The sequence below is a fragment of the Papio anubis genome, chromosome X (assembly GCF_008728515.1).
Source record: "Papio anubis isolate 15944 chromosome X, Panubis1.0, whole genome shotgun sequence".
Taxonomy (NCBI): Eukaryota; Metazoa; Chordata; class Mammalia; order Primates; family Cercopithecidae; genus Papio; species Papio anubis.
Window position 1 is genome coordinate 75,256,791 of NC_044996.1, and position 24,132 is coordinate 75,280,922.

Below are 24,132 nucleotides of genomic sequence, written 5' to 3' on the forward strand. Positions count from 1 at the left end.
TCTTAGCAAATTCATTAAATGCCTACATTAAAAAGTCTGAAAGAGCACGAATAGACAATCTAAGGGCACACTTCATGGAACTGGAGAAACAAGAACAATCCAAACCCAAACCCAGCAGAAGAAAAGAAATAACCAAGATCAGAGCAGAACTAAATGAAACCGAAACAAACAAAAAAATACAAAAGACAAATGAAACAAAAAGCTGGTTCTTTTAAAATAAATAAAATTGATAGACAATTAGCAAGATGAACCAAGGAAAGAAGAGAGAAGATCCAAATAAGTTCAATTAGAAATGAAATGGGAGACATTACAACTGATACCACAGAAATACAAAGGTTATTCAAGGTTACTAAGAACACTTTTATGTGCATAAACTGGAAAACCTAGAGGAAATGGGCCGGGCGCGGTGGCTCAAGCCTGTAATCCCAGCACTTCGGGAGGCCGAGACGGGCGGATCACGAGGTCACAAGATCGAGACCATCCTGGCTAACACGGTGAAACCCCGTCTCTACTAAAAAATACAAAAAACTAGCCGGGCGAGGTGGCGGGCGCCTGTAGTCCCAGCTACTCGGGAGGCTGAGGCAGGAGAATGGCGTGAACCCGGGAGGCGGAGCTTGCAGTGAGCTGAGATCCGGCCACTGCACTCCAGCCTGGGTGACAGAGCGAGACTCCGTCTCAAAAAAAAAAAAAAAAAAAAAAAGAAAAGAAAACCTAGAGGAAATGGATAAATTCCTAGAAATATACAACCCTCCTACATTAAACCAGGAACATAAAGAATCTCTGAACAGACCAGTAACAATCAGCGAGATTGAAATGGTAACAACAACAACAACAAATGCCAACAAAAAAGCACCCAGGACCAGATGAATTCACAGCTGAACTCTATCAGACATTCAAAGAAGAATTGGTACCAATCCTATTGACACTATTCCAAAAGTTAGAGGAAGAGGGAATCCTCCCTAAAGTATTCTATGAAGCCAATATCACCCTAATACCAAAACTAGGGAAGGACATAACACAAAAAGAAAACTACAGACCCAAATCCCTGATGAACATAGATGCAAAAACTTCAGCAAGATAATAGTGAACCAAATTCAACAGGATATCAAAAGATAATTCACCATGATCAGCTGGATTTCACATTAGAGATGCAGGGATGGTTTAACATACACAAGTCAATAAGTGTGATATACCACATAAACAGAATTAAAAACAAAAATCACATGATCATCTCAATAGATGCAGAAAAAGAATTTGACAAAATTCAGCATCGCTTTATGATTAAAACCCTGAGCAAAATTGGCATAGGAAGGACATACCTTAAGGTAATAAAAGGTAATAATCTACAACAAACCCACGGCCAACATTACGCTGAACGGGGAAAAGTTGAAAGCATTCCCCCCAAGAACTGGAATAAGAAAAGGATGCCCACTTGCACCACTTCCATTCAACACAGTACTGGAAGTCCTAGTCAGAGAAATCAGACAAGAGAAAGAAATAAAGAGCATCCAAATTGGTAAAGAGTAAGTCAAACTGTCGCTCTTTGTTGATGATATGATCATATACCTAGAAAACCCTGAAGACTCACCCAAATAGCTCCTAGAACTGGCAAATGAATTCAGCAAAGTTTTAGGATACAAAATTAATGTACATAAATCAGTAGCTGTGCTATGCACCAACAGCAACAAAGCTGATAATCAAATCAATAACTCAACCCCTTTCACAATAGCTGCAGAAAAAGTAAAATACTTAAGAATATACCCAACCAAGGACATGAAAGACTTCTACAAGGAAAACTACAAAACACTGCTGAAAGAAATCACAGACAACACAAACAAATGAAAACACATTCCATGCTCATGGATGGGTAGAATCAATATTGTGAAAATGACCATACTGCCGAAAGCAATCTACAAATTCAGTGCAATTTCCATCTAAATACCACCATCATTCTTCACAAAAATAGAAAAGACAATCCTAAAATTCATATGGAACCAAAAAAGAGCCCACATAGCCAAAGCTAAGACTAAGCAAAAGGAACAAATCTGGAGGCATCACATTACGCGACTACAAACTATAAGGCCATAGTCTCCAAAACAGCATGATACTGGTACAAAAATAGGCACATAGACCAATGGAACAGAATAGAGAACCCGGAAATAAAGCCAAAGACCAATGGAACAGAATAGAGAACCCGGAAATAAAGCCAAATGCTTACAGCCAACTCATCTTTGACAAAGCAAACAAAAACCTAAAGTGGGGAAAGGATACCCTATTCAACAAATGGTGCTGGGATAATTGGCAAGCCACATGTAGAAGAATGAAACTGGATCCTCATCTCTCACCTTATCAAAAAATCAACTCAAGATGGATCAAAGACTTAAATCTAAGACCTGAAATTATAAAAATTCTAGAAGATAACATTGGAAAAACCCTTCTAGACATTGGCTTAGGCAAAGAATTCATGACCAAAGACCCCAAAGCAAATACAACAAAAACAAAGATAAACAGATGAAACATAATTAAGCTAAAATGCTTCTGCACAGCAAAACAAATAATCAGCAGAATTACCAAACAACCCACAGAGTGGGAGAAAATCTTCACAATCTATACATCTGACAGAGGACCAATATCCAGAATTACAAAGAACTCAAACAAATCAGCAAGAAAAAAGCAAAAAATCCCATTTTAAAGTGGGCTAAGGACATGAAGAGACAATTCTCAGAAGAAGATATACCAATGGCCAACAAACATATGAAAAAATGCTCAACATCACTAGTGATCAGGAAAATGCAAATCAAAGCCACAATGTGATACTACCTCACTCCTGCAAGAATGGCCATAATCAAAAAATAATAGATGTTGTTATGGATGTGGTGAAAAGGGAACACTTTTACACTGCTGGTGGGAATGTAAACTAGTACAATCACTATGGAAAACAGTGTGGAGACTCCTTAAAGAACTAAAAGTAGATCCAGCAATCCCACTACTAGGTATCTATCCAGAAAAAAAAGAAGTCATTATACGAAAAAGATACTTGCACACGCATGTTTATAGCAGCACAATTTGCAAATGCAAAAATATGGAACCAGCCCAAATGCCCATCAATCAACAAGTAGATAAAGAAAATGTGGTATATATACACCATAGAATACTACTCAGCCATAAAAAGGAATGAGATAATGCATTCACAGCAACCTGCCTGGAATTGGAGACTATTACTCTAAGTGAAGTAACTCAGTAATGGAAAACCAAATGTTGTATGTTCTCACTCATGTGGAAGATAAGCTATAAGGACACAAAGGCATAAGAACAACACATTAGACTTTGGGGACTCGGGGGAAAGGATGAGGGGTGGTGAGGGATAAAAGACATTGGGTACAGTGTACACTGCTCGGGTGATGGGTACACCAAAAGCTCAGAAACACCACTAAATAACTTACTCATGTAACCAAACACCACCTGTTCCCCAAAAGCCTATTGAAATAAAAAAAATAAAAAACTGTAAAAGGAAAATTAAATTAAAAAATAAAAAATAAGGCCGGGCGCGGTGGCTCAAGCCTGTAATCCCAGCACTTTGGGAGGCCGAGACGGGCGGATCACGAGGTCAGGAGATCGAGACCATCCTGGCTAACACGGTGAAACCCCGTCTCTATTAAGAAATACAAAAAACTAGCCGGGCGAGGTGGCGGGCGCCTGTAGTCCCAGCTACTCGGGAGGCTGAGGCCGGAGAATGGTGTGAACCCGGGAGGCAGAGCTTGCAGTGAGCTGAGATCCGGCCACTGCACTCCAGCCTGGGCGACAGAGCGAGACTCCGTCTCAAAAAAATAAAAAATAAAAAAAAAATAAAAATAAAAATAAAAAATAATACTTGGGAGAAAAAATAATTCTGCCACTATATTATTGTTATTCTAAGATAACCACTGTTATCATTCCCAACAGTCTTTCTCTCTTCATATATGTTTTACAAAGCTGTGATTACAATGTGCATGCATTTTTAAGACCTTTTTTTTTTTTTTTTTTTTTTTTTTTTCTGAGACAGAGTCTTACTTTGTCACCTAGGCTGGTGTGCAGTGGCACGATTTCGGTTCTCTGCAACCTCTGCCTCCTGGGTTCAAGCGATTCTCCTGCCTCAGCCTCCCAAGTACCTGGGATTACAAGTGCCCGCCACCACGTCCAGCTAATTTTTGTATTTTTAGTAGAGACAAGGTTTCATCATGTTGGCCAGGCTGGTCTTAAACTCTTGACCTCAGGTGATCCACCTGCCTTGGCCTCCCAAAGTGCTTGGATTACAGGCATGAGCCACTGCGCCCAGCCAAGACCTGCTTTTTTATTGACACACATGAAGTATTTGTCTGAAGTTCCCTATAATCCTGATAATCATTATTTAAAATAATAGCATAAGGCTGGGCATGGTGGCACACAACCGTAATCCCAGCACTTTGGGAGGGCAAAGTGGGCTGACTGCTTGAGCCCAGGAGTTAGAGACCAGCCTGGACAACATGGCAAGACCCCATCTCTACAAAAAAAGCCAGGGTGTGTGCCTGTAGTCCCAGCTACTCAGGAGGCTGATGTGGGAGGACTGCTTGATCTTTGGGAAGCAGAGGTTGCAGTGAGCTGAGACCATGCAAATGCACTCCAGCCTGGGTGACAGAGCAAGACCCTGTCTCATAAGTAAATAATACATAAATAAATAAAAACAAAAAGCTTTTGCACAGAAGGAAAAAAGTAAAACAATAGGATAATATTCTAGGGAGTAGATTCACCATTCCTTTATTGCTAGGCATTCATGTTATTTTAGTTTTTAAAATTTTATAAATAACACTGATAAATACCTTCATGAAAATAATCAGCAAAAGCCAAAATTGACAAATGGGATCTCATTAAACTAAAAAGCTTCTGCACAGCAAAAGAAACTACCATCAGAGTGAACAGGCAACCTACAGAATGGGAGAAAATTTTTGCAGTCTACTCATCTGACAAAGGGCTAATATCCAGAACCTACAAAGAACTCAAACAAATTTACAAGAAAAAAACAAACAACCCCATCAAAAAGCGGGCAAAGGATATGAACAGACATTTCTCAAAAGAAGACATTCATACAGCCAACAGACACAAGAAAAAATGCTCATCATCACTGGCCATCAGAGAAATACAAATCAAAACCACAATGAGATACCATCTCATACCAGTTAGAATGGCAATCATTAAAAAGTCAGGAAACAACAGGTGCTGGAGAGGATGTGGAGAAATAGGAACACTTTTACACTCTTGGTGGGATTATAAACTAGTTCAACCATTATGGAAAACAGTATGGCGATTCCTCAAGGATCTAGAACTAGATGTACCATATGACCCAGCCATCCCATTACTGGGGATATACCCAAAGGATTATAAATCATGCTGCTATAAAGACACATGCACACGTATGTTCATTGCGGCACTATTCACAACAGCAAAGACTTGGAATCAACCCAAATGTCCATCAGTGACAGACTGGATTAAGAAAATGTGGCACATATACACCATGGAATACTATGCAGCCATAAAAAATGATGAGTTTGTGTCCTTTGTAGGGACATGGATGCAGCTGGAAACCATCATTCTTAGCAAACTATCACAAGAACAGAAAACCAAACACCGCATGTTCTCACTCATAGGCGGGAACTGAACAATGAGATCACTTGGACTCGGGAAGGGGAACATCACACACCGGGGCCTATTATGGGGAGGGGGGAGGGGGGAGGGATTGCATTGGGAGTTATACCTGATGTAAATGACGAGTAGTTGGGTGCTGACGAGTTGATGGGTGCAGCACAGCAACATGGCACAAGTATACATATGTAACAAACCTGCACATTATGCACATGTACCCTAGAACTTAAAGTATAATTAAAAAAAAATATATATATATTCTAAAAGAAAAAAAAAACTGTATTATTACGCGTTATTAAAACTATGTTTTGCAATTACAAAAGAGGACAGTGCCCTGGTTCATTTTAAAAACTAAATACGAACAAGTAATCAAGTAAGTAAATATATCAGAAATAAACGTATATGTAAGAAATATTTAAAAAAAAAAAAAAAAAAATTAGGCCACATTCCCAGAAGTAAGATTACCCGATCAAAGGGCATTACTACACATTGGCTACCAAAATGCTTTCTTCCAAACCACACTCACTAGGAAACTGAGTACCATCTTTTTCAATTCTTTTAAATATAGGCTTAAAAACTGGTGGCTCATGCCTGTAATCCCAGCACTTTGGGAGGCCGAGGCGGGAGGACATGAGGTCAGGAATTCGAGTCCAGCCTGACCAACGTGGTGAAACCCCGTCTCTACTAAAAATACAAAAATTAGCTGGGCATGGTGGCACACGCCTGTAATCCCAGTTACTAAAGAGGCTGAGGCAGGGTTGCAGTGAGCTGAGATCGCGCCACTGCACTCCAGCCTGGACAACAGAGTCAAGATTCTGTCTCAAAAAAAAAAGAGCTTACCTAATGGTTTTAATTTTCATTTCTTTGATTAGTAGTGATGAACATTTTCTGATGTTTTCCAGTTGTACTTAAACTCCTTTGTAAATTGTCTATTCATGTTCTTTGTGCAGATTTCTTCTTATACATTATATTGTAAGAGTGGGTTAGATAATACAAGCCTACTACACTTTGTCATATTTATGAAACATAGGCTTTTCCAGCCTGTGTTTACATTTCATTTTAAAAATAGCCAAAAAACTTTTATTTATTTATTTTTTATTATTATACTTTAAGTTCTAGGGTACATGTGGATAATGTGCAGGTTTGTTACATATGTATACTTGTGCCATGTTGGCGTGCTGCACCAAGTTGTTTTGGTTTTAAAATTTTATACAGTCAGGTTTGATCTTTTCCTTCGTGATTTTTAAAAATTGCTTTCTAAGCTTAGAAAATTCTTCCCTTTTAGAAGCTTGATAAATATCCATTCACTCTAGTTTTTTAAATTTGCTTTCTTTAATATTTAACTCTTCAATCTAGCTGTCACTCGTTTTAGTTTATTACAGTAGATGAGTGTATAATGGTATAAGCTGTCACAATACCATTCATTTACTCAACAGACCCTTCAACTCCCATGCACTTGCAATGTATCCTTTGTAATAGATTAAATTCTATATAACTGGTCTCTTTGTTGGGGGGGGAGGTGTACTATAAGCTATCTGTCTAATTTTGTACCAGTGTTTCCATTATTGTAGTGTTGGATGCTTAATATCTAATAGCATTAGTCCTTCATTACTCTTCTTTTGTAGAATATTCTTTGAGAATCATCCTTTATAAGCTTTCAAATGCAATTATTTGCTGTCTTATTCCTAAGATATAAATTTCTTACAGGTAGAATTGGTTTATTTCCTTAGACTAGACTGCCAAGAATATTGTTACTGGGCCAACTGGTATGAACATTTTTTCCCATTCTTAACACTTCCAAAGTTTTCAAAGGGGTTTGTACCAATTTCACTGTAATCCTTCCATCACCTGGATATTTTGAAATAAATTTTTTTTCAACTTGGTAGGGGAAACAATATATCTTGCTTCAATTTCTATATCTCTGCTTATTGGTGATGATAAACATACATTTGACATATAGTAGGTGCTTAATCAATGCTTGTTCAATGAATAAATGGCATGTGTGAATCTGTACATATATTTGGGGATGGGAAGTTTAAACAAATATTGTGATTATAATAGGTAAATGCTGGCTAGATGTAAGTTTGTAGCCTAAATGCCTGTAGTCCATCTACAGAGAGGTTCTAGGTATGCCAAGAACACCCTGGAATTCAGACCTAAATTGGGGAAATCTCCAGAGACTCTCTATAATTTATATTTATCACAGGCATGTCCGTTTCCACGCAGGAGCAGCTGAAAGATGTCTAAAACAGTTAAGGCGATATATGTGGGTATCTCCATGTCTGTGTGCAGCCCAGAAGCAGCCATGATTGGGTCAAGACAGAGTGTACTTCCTTTGGCAGCAAAACAGTAATAAGAAGCAGAGTACCGCACTGGAAAATGACCCAGGCCCTAGTAGGCTTTCTGCAGTGAATTTAATTGCATAATAAACTGGATGTGATTCATAGAAGCAAGCCTTTTCTTTGAAGCCACACTACTTTTCTTCTCAATTTGCTAAGCCCAAGAGGACCTAGAAGTCTTTCATTCAGAGAAGCTTAATTTTCTCCTTTCATTCTGTAGCTGGGAGGGGAGAGGGTCATTTTTTTTCTCCTAGCAATCATTGTCTTTATTTTGAACTTAAAAAAAAAAAAAAGGCAGGCTGGGTGCAGTGACTTTCATGTGCAGTGCCAGCACTTTGGGAGGCCAAGGTGGGAGGATCACTTGAGGCCAGGAATTTGAGACCACCCTGGGCAACACGGCAAGACCTCATCTCTACAAAAAATACAAAAATTATCCAAGTGTGGTGGCACGTGCCTGTAGTCCTAGCTACCTAGAAGGCTGAGGTGGGAAGATCCCTTGAACCCAGGAGTTCGAGACTGCAGTGAGCTATGATTGCACCACTGCACTCCATCCAGCCTTGGTGACAGAGAGAGACCCTGTCTCGAAAACACAAAACAAGAAAGAAAGAAAGAGGCCAGGTGTGGTGCATGCCTGTAATGCCAGTACCTTGGGAGGCCGAGGATAGAGGATCCCTTGAGCCTGGGAGTTCAAGATCAGCCTAGGAGTTCAAGATCGGCAACATAGGGAGACATTGTCTTTATTAAAAAAACAATCAAACAACAACAACAACAAAAAAAAAGCAAGAAAAAAGCAAGCAGGCAAACAAGCAAAAGCTAACAAAAGGCAGCTTGTCTCTGTTTTTAAGACCATGTAAGACTCATTACTAAAACATTGGTTTCCTTTGCTCTGTTGCCAAACTAGTAAATTCTAGCAGTAAACTTTTTCAAGGACTTCCTTGGCCACAAAATCTGTCAATTTGATGGAAAAAATTCTGTTATTATCTTAATCTGCATATGCTGAAGTTGTGCTGTGTTTTATTCTGAAAAACAAAGTGTGGTTTTCTCTTGACTCAAGAGCACCTAAGAGTATCAAGGTCACTGTTGATTGCATGAACAATTGATTTGTGAATGATGCATTGGCAATTACTACTACAGTGACTTCATTTCTCTCAGACAGAGGATTGATAAATTCAGAGTTTTAAAAAATCCTTATTCTTCAATGTGGATTAAGTACTACAGAAATATCAAGCAAAGTTCCAAATGCTGAAGAAGGCCCAGCAATCCTTCTCAGACAGACTACTGCAGTTTGACATGTTAACATAAAACACTAGAAGGTGGCTAGGCACGGTGGCTCACCCATGTAATCCCAGCACTTTGGGAAGCCGAGGCAGGCAGATCACCTGAGGTCAGGAGTTTAAGACCAGCCTAGCCAACATGGTGAAACCCCGTCTCTACAAAAATACACAAATTAGCTGGGCATGATGGTGGGTGCCTATAATCCCAGCTACTCAGGAGGCTGAGGCAGGAGAATCACTTGAACTGGGAAGGTGGAGGTTGTAGTAAGCCAAGATCGCGCCACTGCACTCCAGCCTGAGCAACAGGGCGAGACGCTGTCTCAAAAACAAAAAAACAAATAAACAAATGAACAATCCAAAGGACTTCTCCTCTAACTCCAAGAAGCACCTAGGAAGAGCCTTTTCACAAGCCCTTTGTCTTTGAGAGACATCTACCTCTGGGTTGCTACTTTCCTTAGAGGTGGCAGCATGAGCCCTCTTCTTGATTGTTCAGCCTTTTGTTTTAAACCTATTCGCATCAATTTTCCACCTTTTCAAAAATCTGTTTGCCACTTCTTTTAAGAACTAGCTCTAAAATTCACTTCCGCCAAGACTTCCATGATTAATTTCTTTCTACTGATAAGTCTCTTCAGCTCATACACATATTCTATTGGTACCATAGCTAATGTTGTTCTCTATTCTAATTTTGTTAATGTTTCTAGACTGTAAGTCCCTTGAAGACAGGGGAATTTCTAGAAAGCGGAAAAGGAATTTAGAGACTGTCTAGTTGTATCCTTTGTTCATTTTATTGATGAAGAAACTGAGGCCTAGGGAGGGTAATCAGTCCAAGTTAGTTAGGCAAGTTAGCAGAAAAACTAGGTGTAGAGCACAGGTGTCCTGACTTTGAGCAGTGTGCTTTCCACTATATTTGGTAATCTTTTTTCTATTTCACTTGGATTTCTTCAGAATGCCTTGTAAAGTGCCACATATACACACGTCTCTCTGTAAATGTCAATACAATAAGCATAAGAGTTTATATAACTGAGAAACTGACTCAAGGAAAGAGTCAGAAAACAGAAAGGTCATTTTCTTACTTCTTTGCATGATGCCAGCCTCCAGACCAGTTAATTGCTACTTTGCACATTCCGTCGATCAGGCATTGGGCAGCTGTGATTGTAGCCCCTCCTACAGCTGCTGCATAGTCAAATATCCCTTCAGTGGCTGGGCAGTCATAACCTTAGGGCAAAAATCAGAAGAAGTGGTTAAAAGATGAACTGGAAAAAGAGGAGGAATAGGTTGAGGTGTGAAAACAACCTAACCTACTAAAAGGCCACTGTGCTAATAACAGCTCCAAGTGAGACAGAAACAACTCCAATGTTGGGGATATAATTTTTTAAAAGGTTAGAGCTAGAAAGGATAAACCTTCCTGATGAACTAGTCACAGGCTATAGAGAAACCCAGGTGATATGTCTTGTCAGTGGTCACACAGAGCCAGGCCTGGGACTCAGCTCTCTTGACCCTCCAGTTCAATGTTCCTCTGCTAAACCATGCTGTTTTTCTAGACTATCCTGCTGGTCACTTACAGTTTTAAAAAATGCAGCTGTTTAATGAGGGATGAGGTAGAAAAACTTAGCCAGAACATAAATCTGTATTCCAGTTAAAATATAAGGTCACAGGACAGCTAAATCAGCATATATATAGCCAGACCAGATCTGAGCACTGCCAATAGGGCCTAAGCAACTGAAAGGTTTTCTTTCATCTAACCCATCATGTGGTGTTGCTCAACTCATATGGTTTGCTTGTTTAGTGAGTTATATGTGGCTAAACCAAAAGATTAAGATCGACAGTTAACACATGATTTCTTAATGAAAAAATATTTAAAAATCATACAAGTTATTAAAAAATTAGGCTGTCCATCTCCCATCACTGCCTGGTAAATGACTTTACCTAGCCCATATTCTATGGAGTCCGGATGATCATCATCGCCCTCTTGGCTGACCTTCTGGAGATGCTGCAGATAAGCATCAGTGTGGAAGGTGGCCATCTCCTCCATGGAGGCCACTTTGGGCTTAACTATCCTAATAATAACAGAGAGAACAAAGAGAGGTGAGTGAGTCAGATCCAGTGTATGCCAGAAGCTAGAAACAGAAGCCAGCAGTCTGAGAAGAAAATACAAGTCTCAGCTTCTTGTTCCAATAGGCTAGAGTAATAAACACATTCTGTTCTTCCACTGCACTGTGCGGTCTTTACTGCCTCACATCTACAGTAGTGACTCTATTAATAAGGGACAAGAGGATAGATTTTCCCTTGAGTTTATAGGTAGGTAAACAAAAGTAATTATATTCAAGTTAAACAAATAATCAGGTATCAGACAGACTTTACCCTGTGAGTTACAACTTTCAGGACAAACTAATAGGCAGGGATATTTTCATTTGAACCAGTTGCTAATTGGGCTATCTAATCCTTTCAGTTATATCTTTATTTTAATAGGCAGCTATGTTACCATGCATTTTGAATTTGGAGTCAGATTTGGAGTCAGAGAATTGGGTTCTTGTTCTAACTCTGTACTTACTAGCTCTATAACCTCAGGTAAGTTGACTGTTCCAGAGTTCAGTTTTCTTATTTGTAAAATGGGGAACCGTATGGGACTTATGTGAAGATAAAAGGATAACACATACAAAAATGCTTGGTGGATAACTATCATTCTATTAACGGATAAAAAATGGGCAACTCAAAATGTAATGTTTCTAGACTTGAACCCTCCTATCTGCCTCTGAGAGCGAGGCGAGAAGGGGCAAAATGGTTGGAACTGGGCTTCACTTGGAACCTCTCAACCTACTCCTCACAAAAAATGACAAATAGAAGTGAGTGAGGGAATAAAGGGAGCTAACCCAATAAGAGGCCTTCCCACATCTAACCTCTAGCTGCCTATTCCCCATTTCCTCTTCTTGACCCCACAGCTGCCACTACTGTTCTCTAGCCCTTGCCACTTAAAGGGTGATCTGTAGACTAGGAGCATCAGCATCCCCGAGGTGCTTGTTAGAAATGCAGAACTTCAGACTTGCCTCAGACCTGAGTCAGAATTTTATCATTTTTAAACAAGATTATTTTTAACAAGAAGATTTTTAACATGATGATTTTGAAACAAGATAACATATTTTAAGGTGATTCATATACACATTCAAGTTGAAGGAGCCCTGACCTGGGCCACAGGGAGGCAGCAGTGGTTTTAAATGTCTGCTGAATGGGAACACAGCCATGAGTTTATGATGAATTAATATGACTATACAGGCTATTACTATCACCAAGGTAGCTGGAAGAAATCCTGTGGTTTGGACTCAAAACTGAAATACATAGCCATGACCCAAGAATTCTTGCTTCTTCTTAAAGAAGACACATCTATACCATCAGAGGTGAAAAATCTACCCATTAAAAAAAAAATTTTGTACTGTCTTGGACCATATTTCCCAGTCCTAAAAGCTCCCTCTTCTAGTACCCTTCCATTTATTTGTTAAATGTTAAAAAACACTTACTGAAAGCCTCCCTATTTAACAGTAAGCAAACTGGACAGTTTTGCTTTGCTTTGATATCTTGTTCGTCATAAAATAATTTTTTGAAATGTTAAATAACTTTAATGGAAGGCATATAGTTACTATGTTAACCAAACCATATGGGTTAAAAAATGGTTTAAAATGGGTGTGGTGGCATGTGCCTGTAGTCCCAGCTACTCCGGAGGCAGAGGCAGGAGAATCGCTTGAACCTGGGAGGTACAAAATGATTTTGTTAATAATAAGAATAAAATCTGAAAGCCTATTACACTACCTTCTGGGAGATAAATGAAGCATAGCACACTAGCTGGTATGGGCACTTAGCTATTTGGCCAGAAATTGTCATAAGTAATCCTATATGTGGCAAGGTTATATTTGCTCTTACAATGGCATCAAATACAGAAATGGCAATAAACAGCAAGTTCATGTTTTTGGAAGAAACAGCTCTCTCTTGAGTTCTGGCTCAGTCTTAGCAGTTTTCTTTGGTCTTGACCTGTCTCCAGCCTCACCCATTAAAGTTTGGTGGTGGTAGTGGGTTGTCTAAAAGTCTTAGGTTGAACTCACACCCTCAAATCTGGTTTAGAATGAAACAAAATCAAAAGAAAAATGGAACACCTCCTAGCTGAACACCTTTTTGTATCAGACTGGTTTTAATACCCAAATGTACTTAAAATCTCCACAATGCACTGAACCTACCCCTGAGATACTTAACCAAGCACTTGAGCTGTATTTCTAATGAACCTTAACTGCTTCCTGCACTTTCCACCCCCCTGTCCCAAGTTCTCTTTTCTCTCTCTCTCTCTCTCTTTTTTTTTTTTTTTTTTTTTTTTGAGACAGAGTTTCACTCTTGTTGCCCAGGCTGGAGTGCAATGGTGTAATCTCTGCTCACTGCAACCTCCACCTCCCGGGTTCAAGCGATTCTCCTGCCTCAGCCTCCCGAGTAGCTGGGACTACAGGCGCCTGCTATCACACCCGGCTAATTTTTTTGTATTTTTAGTAGAGACGGGGTTTTGCCATGTTGGGCAGGCTGGTCTCAAACTACTGACCTCAGGCGATCCAGCCACCTAGGCCTCCCAAAATGCTGGGATTACAGGCATGAGCCATGCTCCTGGCCCCCCAAGTTTTCTTAATTCTTCAAGAGCTTTCTTGGGATTACAGGCAGATTACAAAGACTGTGAATACTCTCACAGAAAGCTAAAATAATTTTTTCAAGAGACCGTTCTCTTCCTTGCTCCACTGTGAAGCAGGATATTAAGGCTAGGAACACCTAGCTTCAGGGCTACGTTCAAGAAAGACAACTTACCTCATTTGCTTATGCAGTGCATATGCTTCAATCAAAGAATGTACCATACTGGCCTAAAAACATCAGCGGGGGGAAAAAAAAAAAAAAGCAGAAATAGTCTTAAAAGTTTAATTCAGCAAAATCCCCGTCAATCTCATTATCCTGAACAAAGGAACGGATTAACTTTGTTTCAACTGGCTTCCCTTCTGTTAACAGTTACAATACACTTTAGACAATACAGATACAAAGTATCAAAATCTCTAAGGTGAAAGCTACCAGGCCTTAGGTAGGTGATGGAACACTTTCCCCCTGCAGCTTGTTTTCCCACGACTTCAGTGGTCCCCTAGGAGTGGAAACTGCGTCCTCTCCCCGCCTCCGTACCCCCTCCCCCACTCCTACCTGTCCGTTGGGCGTCCCGCAGAGACATGCTGCGGTCTCAGAAACAATGTGAGAACACTTCCTTCTGATACAGCTTTAGGTATCTGATACAGCTAGTCGAAATTTCTGAAGATTTCCCCCAGCCCGGTGTCCTCTCCGCTTCCTAACGTTCTTTCGTCCACTGCCCCCACCCCCACCACAAAAGCCCATGGTCTTTCATCCCGACTTCTCTTACCCGTTTGGGGATCTTGGCCAGGGAGTCACACATACTGACATACTCGGGACTATAGATATAAACCGGGATCAGCGACTGCCCACTGTCCGCCGGTTCCTCCGGCTCCTCCATCTTCCACTTAAAACCGTTCCGCAGGCACCTTCCAGATCTGGCTTTTTTCGGACTCGGCCAGGGCTCCAGTTCCTGCTCCTCTGATCGGCCGCAGCGGTGCTCCCTGGTCAACATTCCCTCCTATTCTTGAGATCGCCGGAGACACTATCCCCACTCCCCATCCTGTTGAAGGAATAGATGGGACTTCCCAGACCAGACTCCCCTCATTTAGCGACCACAGTTCAAGAAAAAGGGTTTGGCAGATGTAAAAGTCCAAATAGCTGTCAATTAGGATCGATTGTTTTATGGCACAAATAAATAGGGTCAAAACTAACCATCCTTGTTGCCCTACGGGGCCATTTGAGATGAAGTCAGACCAGTTTCACAGCATGCTGGGAGATGTAGTTTCCAGAGGTTTGAGCAACGGAAGAGTCCGGGCTAACCACCAAAATAACCGCGATTTTGAGTTTTAGCGCTAAGACCAAAAAAAAAAAAAAAAAAAGGGAGGCTGAGGCAGGAGAATGGCGTGAACCCAGGAGGCGGAGCTTGCAGTGAGCCGAGATCGAGCCACTGCACTCCAGTCTGGGCAACAGTGCAAGACTCTGTCTCAAAAAAAAAAAAAAAAAAGTAGCCTGAACTCTTTATGAATTGTTTCAATCTGCAAACACATCTATTTCATCCATTTAACCATATAAACACAGATAGAATGTGGCCACCTAGAGCCCCCACCATCCAGTTACATCAGCTGCCTATCCTAAGGATAGGCTTTTTTTTTATTTTTATTTTTTGGTGGGGGCGCTATTTAATGGCACAAATGGTTTGAAAAGTTTACACAGTAAATTCTGTGATGCAATTTTGTAGTTCATTTCTTTTCATCATTAACTATCCATGTCCACATGAAAGTTGACAATCTCAATAATTTACTCTGGCAAATCTGATAGCACCTTCCCAAGAGACTGGCTGGTGCAGTGGAAATTGCTTGGTAGATTCCAATCGAGCAATGATGTCAAATGTAACTCCTTGAACATTAATGTGGTAGGAAGGTTGCAAGCAGTGGTGTTTGGCAACTGCAGCTCTTCTCCTTCTACCTCCTTTTGTTTCTGCAGCTTAGGGAAATATTTTAGATTTGGTGTGAGGGTCCAGTTTAAGACCATCTGAGGTGGTTTTAGAATTACCATCAGCATTTGGAGGTTCCTGGAGGCCGCTATGATCCGAAACAAGGTGGCCAGTGCTCAGGCCCTCAATTCTCGTGGCAACCTAAACTGACTTACTAACACCACTGGGACAACCCAATATCCTTACTATATTTAAAATCTGGCTTGCTTTTTAGACTTTAAACATTTATTGAAGATTGTGACATGCACATTGGATATATTATCTCATTTCATCCTTGCAACAGTCCTATAAAGGAGGTTGCAGTACACCCATTTTACAGATGCAGTTTAGAGAGAGAAACAACTGTTCAAAATCACATACTTAACAAGCAGATAAGGCCGGGTGCGGTGGCTCAAGCCTGTAATCCCAGCACTTTGGGAGGCCGAGACAGGCGGATCACGAGGTCAGGAGATCGAGACCATCCTGGCTAACATGGTGAAACCCCGTCTCTAGTAAAAATACAAAAAACTAGCCGGGCGAGGTGGCGGCGCCTGTAGTCCCAGCTACTTGGGAGGCTGAGGCAGGAGAATGGCGTAAACCCGGGAGGCGGAGCTTGCAGTGAGCTGAGATCCGGCCACTGCACTCCAGCCTGGGCGACAGAGCGAGACTCCGTCTCTAAAAAAAAATTAAAAAAACAAAATAACAAGCAGATAAGCAGGAATTCAAAATTAGGTCAGTCTGACACTGAAGCCATTTTACATTCCCGTTATTATATAAACTTGATTCCTCCAGGATGACTTTGTGTTATGATATAACTTTGTTCGCCCTCCATTTTGTATCCCTTCAATACTTATTCTGAAAATCTTGGGGGTGTTCTGGTGATGTGCTCTGTAACCAGAATGTAAGATCTTATGTTTCTTTTATTTATATCTTCCCATAGCAACTAGTTAAAAGGTCTGCAGTTGTTCATTCATCAAACATTTATCTGATATTAAGTGTACAGTACAGTTGAGGATTCAAAGATAAATTATAATGTGATCTCTGCTCTCAGGGAATTTGCATTCTTATACAGAAGATGGGGCAAATACACAAGAAACCAAAGGCAATGCAGAGTCAGACAATGAATGTAGGGTGCTTAGACTACTTAATAAATAAGTATTAAGTACTAAATAACTGGTATTTAATAAATGGTAACTAGAATTCACCTTGGTGGCATTTGAGAGGGTCTTAGAAGGTGGGTAAGATTTTGCTTGATAGGAGCCAGGAGAAGGCATGCTGACTAGAATGAACAGCATAAACAAAAACACAAAAGAGAAAAATTATAGTCGAGTTTAGCTAAAAGGGCCAGATCATGAAGAACATTGAATACCAGGCTAAAGAGAATAGACTACATTCTGTGGGAAATGAGAAAACACATTTAGACAGAAATAGTAAGGAAAAAAGATTTCTATAGTAGCAGTGTGTAGGAAAGATTAGTCATTAAAAGGCTAGGGGCAGTTAGAGTGCCACAATGGTCCAAATAAGAAGTGATAATGATTTAAAACTAGGGTGGGGGCAATGGGAACAAAGGAGAAATAATGTACAGGATAGGTTCAACAGGACTTCTTTATTACTTGGATATTGGTGAGAGGGAGGAAGATGGAAAAGGGTTGCTGAAAACTCTTAAATGTAAACTCTGGGTAAGGAGAAGGCTAGAGGTAGCAATATAAGAAAGAGGGCAATCAGGAGGAAGAACTCATACAGTAGGACAGAATGGACATGGATTCTGATTTTAAAAGTGCTGAAAAGTTTCAGAAATTAATGGGTTAAACGATTGCAGTGACACACACACACACACACACACACACACACACACATTTTCCATATAAAGAGGAGAAAGTTGAAGTCATAAGAGTGGCTGATATAGCCAAGGGATGTGGCTTTCTCCACTGGGATGCCTAATAGTCATATCCAACATTTTCAAAACCAAGCTCCCAATTTCCCCATCCAAGTTCTTTCCACTCCTTTTCTATCTTTCATAGCTCAGTAAAGATACCAACATCTATTCAGTTGCCTAAGTCAGAAACCTGGGAGTTATTTGGGTTTCTTCCTTTCCTTCACCTGCAGATCCAGTCCATCAGCAATTTCCATCGGTTCTACGTCAAAGACGTGCCTTAGACACATTCACTTCTCTCAGTCTGTACTTCCACCACTATAGTGTGGATACTATTATCTCTCACTTGAACTTTCTGCAGTATCTACCTGGGCTTTGCTTCCATTCTTGCTGCCCTACAATCCATTATCTTTGCAGCCAGCAGAGTGAGCCTCCAAAAATAAGTAAATCAGATCATGTCACAAAACCTACCCTACATCCTGGTGAGGACCTCTGAACTAGGAAGAAGAGTGTCATTTTTGGAAATGCCTGTGTATAAGGGTTGAGAGGAGAAAAAGATGTCAGAAAGAAGACAAGGAATGGTCAAAGACCCCTTTTGGCCATTAGAAACTCACTGGTGCCCTATGGAGGCAGGGGAGAAAGCCAGATTGTGGGGGGTTAAGAAGTGAAGCAAACAGTTAAATGTAGCTTCCTCTTTGAAAAACTGTGATTGTGAAAGGAAGGAGTTAGTCTAACAGCCTGAGGGGACGTCAGAGCCCGGAAATTTTTTAAAGAGAAAACTGCACATGTTTATAGACAGGAGAAGCTAGAGGACTTGACTGAAAGGTGAGATAATGATGACTGGCAACATAAAGAGAAATGGGACTTGTCCTGGGCCTTCAGGGATAGGCAGCGGAAAGAGGGCAGGAGATAGACTGGCCAATTGACACCCTAAATTCTGGACAACATGAAAAGGTCTTGTTTCATGTGTCCTTTCTGATCTAGTAACAAACGGCTGAATGGTTCTCAATAGCTGGAAACATATCCAAATTACCCTGTATGGCGAGATGGTTCAAGCTATGGAGAGAAAAGATAAATTGTTACTGTGCTCTGGGATGGCAACCCTATTCCTCACAGCTAATCTCAAGGCTCGGCAGCTTGCTCATGATTAGAAACAAATCCGGCGAGGCTGTGACGAGCTCAAGCCTGTAATCCCAGCTTGGGCAGAGGCAGGTGGATCAGAGGTCGGAAGTGAGAGACTTATCTGGCAGGTGAGCCCGTCTACTAAAAAATACAAAACTGGGAGGTGGCAGAGCCTGGCAGGTGGCTACCAGGAGTGAGGGAGGCAAATGGCATGAACCAGGAGGTGGAGCTGCAGTGAGCTGAGATCCAGCCACACTCCAGCTGATAGAAGACTCCGTCTCAAAAAAAGAAAGCACAAATCCTGCCACAGTTCCCTCACATAATTTTCCCGCATTAGTAGCCATATGGTTTCTTTTTTGAAGACGGAGTCTGCAGCTCTGTCGCCAAACGTGGCCGTCCGCGAGTTCCGGCGTCTCAAGTAACTGGGACGCAGCGCCGCCATATTTTGTGAGTTTTGACAGAAGGCGAGATTTGATGCTGAATGGTCTCCGATCTCGGCTGAGAATGCTCTGGGGTGAAACAATTCTTAATTGGGAAGATATCGCCTCAATGTACGCGGGTTGGGACTTGTGAATCAGAAGAGAATGGGTTCAATCTTGCCTTCAAAGCTTGCTAGGGTGAAGTTACTTGACTGGGCAAGTTACTTGACTCACTTTCCTCAATCATTATTGCTAAAGCTAACATTTGAACCGGTAAGTTCGGGTTGGGCTGTGCCATTTCTTTTGGTGCTTTCCCCTGCCTTTCCCCAGAAGGGGAGGCAAACAAATTACAAGGGCACCGCCCTTCAGTGAATGAGCAGTCTTCTCTGCTCATTTCACTATCTGTCCAGTGACACTTCAACTGTCTTCAACTGACCCTTGTTTTCACACCACTCCCTTAATGTCATTTTCCTTGGAGCGTGTAGTTGTTGAGAACGTGAACTCTGGAGTCAGACTGCATGGGTTCAAATTCCAGCTCTATTACTTATTAGATGATTGATTTGGGGCAATTTACTTAAACCCTCAGTGCCTCAGTTCACTTACTTGTAAGATGGAGATGGCAGTATCTATCTTACATGGCAATTGTGAAGATAAAATGGCTCATGCTAAGTGCCTATATAACAATGGCATTTGGTATGTGCTCAAATATTGGTTATTTAAGAGCCATTATGCCAAATAATTCTATATTCGGTGGCGAAGGGAGTTTCCCCCCCGCTGTCATCCTTACCCCCATACCACTACTGCACAAGTACTACTAGTGGTTTGAGAATAAGTTCTTGGTTTTTTGGCTTAGCCTTAAAAGAAATCACACATCAACTAAATATAGGGGTGACCATATCTTTCAAACTGAGACATTTTTTGAGAGTGACACAGTGTTATTGATGATTATGCCAGTAAGACAGGCATAAATGGGGGCTGTCCTGGACAAACCAACACCTGAGGTTACTCAAGTTAAAAAGGAAATGAAGACCAAATGTGGAAAATACTATCTTAATCTCTGCTGCATTAGTGCAGATACTAGGTACTTGGTAAACAGAAAAAGGAATGGCAGAGGTTTTGCCAGCTGTGGTGAAGAATGACTTTTGCCCCACCAGTTGTGTAAGATTCCCAGAATGTAGTAAAATTTCATTAACCAGGATGGAACTGTGGAGACAATGTTCATCCTTGCTGAATAAATCCTGTTATAGAAAAGGCTAACAAATAGCATAAACAAGATTCTGCCAAATATTTTTAATATTTAGAAAAACAAGTTGTTTTAAAATACCCTTCATTAGGGAAGAAGCACCATTTGTACACAATTGAAATGCTGAGTAAAAATCTGTTTTATTCATTCATCAGAAAATGTTCCCTACAGGCCAGGTGCGGTGGGTCACAAGTGTAATCCCAACACTTTGGGAGGCTGAGGCAGGTGGATCACCTGAGGTCAAGAGTTCGAGACCAGCCTGGCCAACATGGTGAAACCCCGTCTCTACTAAAAATACAAAAAAAATGAGCTGGGCGTGGTGGCACATGCCTGTGATCCCAGCTACTCGGAAGGCTGAGACAGGAGAATTGCTTGAATCCGGGAGGCAGCGGTTGCAGTGAGCCAAGATCAACCCACTGCACTCCAGCCTGGGCGACAGAGCAAGACTCTGTCTTAAAAACAGAAAAGAAAAGAAAAGAAAATGTTCCCTATAGATGTCAATAAGCCCGCTTGAATTTAGTAAGCCTTGTTTGAGTGGGTATGTATTTGAATGATTAAACTGCATTTCTTTACATATATTATCTAACATATTATAAATGTATTATATACTATATATGTACTATATATTAATATTATTCTACTTCAAACCAATGAATGAGCTTTGACTGTACTGTATAATTAAGCAGAGTATGTAGAATAAAGCCATGAAATAAACTCCAATCACAAAAACACATGTAAAGTTTTACACATTGGCACCAGACATGATTTAATTGGAAATTCTTATTATTTATTCTATTTTCAAAACATAAGTGCTTTTTGAAAAAGTCTAACATGTCTTTTTAGTACCACACACTTAAAATGAACAAAATACAAGTAGAGTTTTCTTAAAAGTTGCTTTAAAAGTTAAATACCACTGTATGGGGACCATAATGACACAATTTCGTAAACTCAGAGAAATGCAGCCCTTCGAGTCAGTTCAGGCGAATGAGTGGATCTTTTGCCTGGGGCACTCCAGATATACTCCCTGAGATTGGGGTACACTTACAGCCAGTGAAAAGACAAATAGTTTCAAAACAGGTTGTAAAGTTTCTTTAAAAGTGACCAGAAAATAATGTAGTCAGAAAGCTACTTCCTGTGTGTTTCCATTTGCTGAGAGAAGTGCTGAAAAGGTTGGCTGTACTCTCTTTGTTTCTACTATCTGTATTCTATCACCCTACTATATACTTACTTATTCATTGTATTCATAAGATTGTCACTGGTTCTGCAAAAATTGTTTAGAAAGTCTCTCATCCCCACCCTCACCATTCCCATTATTGGGGAAAAACCTTAGAAATCCAAGATAAAGGAGGGGGTTGAAGTAGGAAGTTATCTGAGTGCAAACAGGGAAGTTAGCAGAGTCTCTATGCACAATTCAGAAGAAGGAAAGTTAGGAGAAAGATTTGTCAAGCAAGGTTACCTACACATGGGACCAAGGAAGAAGACTAAAGCTATTCTTCCACCAACCTGTGTGTGTCGATCTGAGTCCACAGTTACACCCCCTCTCTCACATGCAACATTCTTACTCAGTCCATCAAATGTAGATACAGATTGACATACAGACACATCAAAACTGCTTACATTCATAAAAATTCCCATGTATGCTTACACACACACACATACACACATGCACAAATATGTGTCTTTATAAGAAACAGACATATGCCCACAGATACCATGTATACAAGGATATGTACACTAGAATTAGGAAGTGAAGATATATATGAAAAAGTTTAAGAATAGATGGGGGGTGGGGTGTCAGGGAGTTGAGTTGGATGTGGTAGAAAGTAGGTAAGTGAGACAGAGACCAAGAGCACATGAAAAGAATGCTAAGTAGAGCAGCTATAGACTGGACTGCTGAATTTATCTTTGCTCAAGACAGAGGCTTCAAATTATTGTCTGTGTTGTGTATTGGCCCATTTTTCAAAGGCAGGGATTAGGCATATAAGGCTGTCTTCAGGGAACTAAGCCACCTCTGATTCCCTCTCTCTTCCCCTATATATAAGACATTGTCTAGGCATCTTTTCTTCTTTCCCTTCCTCTCTGGAGTTGGGCTCAGGGCTCCATTTCTCTGGGTTATTCTGCATTTTCTGCTGCAAATACATCTCTGAGTACCAACAACCTTTATAAAATGTGATTTCAAGTGTTAGTTCAGAAATTCTTAAATATGCACGCTGCACTTGCATTTTTGGATATTTCACCAAAGCGAGAGAGGCATTATATGTGCAGACACAGACAGGGCAACAGTAGAGACAATGATTCTACACAGAAACAATTTTATCACTCAGTGTGAGGCAACCTGTAAGTAAGGAAGAAAACTATGATCCAGTACTCTCTTTTCCTAAGAAAAGGCACTTAGAATAGATAATTCTAATTTATAGAAACATAAATACTTAACAATTTAGAGTTATTCATTTGAAATAATGTCCCAAAGTATCCACCACTCATATACACAATAAAATCACAAATAAGAAAAACCAAGCTTTAGGAATAAGTTATTATTAACACTTGCTCCCCAAACAGGAGTTAGAAAACTATGTTGGTAACAGATCTAGAGAATAAAAACACATGCAAACTTTTATGGATGATGAAAGAAATAAAGCCAGTCATGACAGGCCTGGTTGAGTGTTCATTATACTCATAAGATTGTCACTGGTTCTGCAAGGTGAGCCTCCAGGTAAGTGTTCACTTCTTCTAAAGTAGTTAGTTTATCGAAGAAGTTCTCTCTTCTTGGGAAGGATGGGACAGAAAGGGGCAGGGTCAGAGTGATTAGGCAATAACACTTTAGTTCCATGCACAATCAACCGAGGCAGGGACCAACTGTCAAAAGGCTCCCAGAAGCCAGGAACTAAAGCCCTCATTGCATGGCACAGATGCTGTGGGGCAGGAACTCCTGCACGTAGGTGGCGGCTGCCTTGGAGAGGTAGGTCATGGTGCCAAACCTGCCACTGGGTGCACTGTCATACAGAAGAGTACAGATGCCAGATGCGGGATCCTTTGCCAACATGATATCATCTGCGCCGAGGGTTTTCTGTTTGGTTTGTAAGGGTAGAAGAACACAGGTGAAAGGAAAAATTACTAATCCTACTAAGTAAAGTCCTGATCAGTATAATTCAGACCTCCTCCCCAACACCAATTAGTTGGGCCCTAGGCTGTTTATCCAAGAAGAAATAGGATTATGGACGAAAGGGTGAATATGAGTTTGTATACAGGCATTTTTCACTAGGTCCCCAAATCATGCAAATTATTTAAAAATTAATAATTGTTTAGAATTTTCCCCATTATGATCAATTTCTAAAAGTTAAATATAATCATTAATCTATTGAGTCATACCTATTAATAGACAAATGTCAACACAAATCACCCTAGTGGAGTTTCGGTCTGACTCCTTCTAGTACTACTAATTTCAGCTTGTATTCTTTTATGCTGCATTTGATCGTGATTTCTTTCTAAGACGACTTAATCCAAATAGACTAAGTTTTCTGAGGCTAGAGGTCTATGCCTAAAAGGGAACACATTTTTAGATACATAGACTGACAGCAATCCAGAATATTTAATATTAGA

General features: G+C 40.5%; 2 protein-coding genes across 7 annotated transcripts in view; both read right to left on the reverse strand.

Annotated features, from left to right (window-relative positions):
- The window catches only part of HDAC8 (histone deacetylase 8), a 249,855-nt gene extending 234,673 nt beyond the window's left edge, over positions 1-15,182 (reverse strand). The window contains exons 1-5 of one of the 3 annotated variants that reach the window (XM_021932853.2): positions 14,691-15,182; positions 14,099-14,151; positions 11,195-11,325; positions 10,342-10,483; positions 10,032-10,249 (exon numbers count right to left, since the gene is read on the reverse strand). In XM_021932853.2, the coding sequence (XP_021788545.1) occupies positions 10,210-10,249; positions 10,342-10,483; positions 11,195-11,325; positions 14,099-14,151; positions 14,691-14,915 (591 nt within the window). In that variant the 5' untranslated portion in view covers positions 14,916-15,182 and the 3' untranslated portion in view covers positions 10,032-10,209. Of the gene's footprint in view, positions 1-10,031; positions 10,250-10,341; positions 10,484-11,194; positions 11,326-14,098; positions 14,152-14,690 lie in introns of those variants that run through there. The other 2 variants (XM_003917883.4, XM_009197812.4) reach the window with 2 other exon arrangements.
- Positions 15,183-21,294: 6,112 nt separating this feature from the next.
- Positions 21,295-24,132, reverse strand: part of PHKA1 (phosphorylase kinase regulatory subunit alpha 1) — a 131,437-nt gene continuing 128,599 nt past the window's right edge. For all 4 annotated transcript variants that reach the window (XM_021932565.2, XM_021932563.2, XM_021932566.2 and 1 more), the window contains one exon: positions 21,295-23,599. In XM_021932565.2, the coding sequence (XP_021788257.1) occupies positions 23,426-23,599 (174 nt within the window). In that variant the 3' untranslated portion in view covers positions 21,295-23,425. The remainder of the gene's footprint in view (positions 23,600-24,132) is intronic.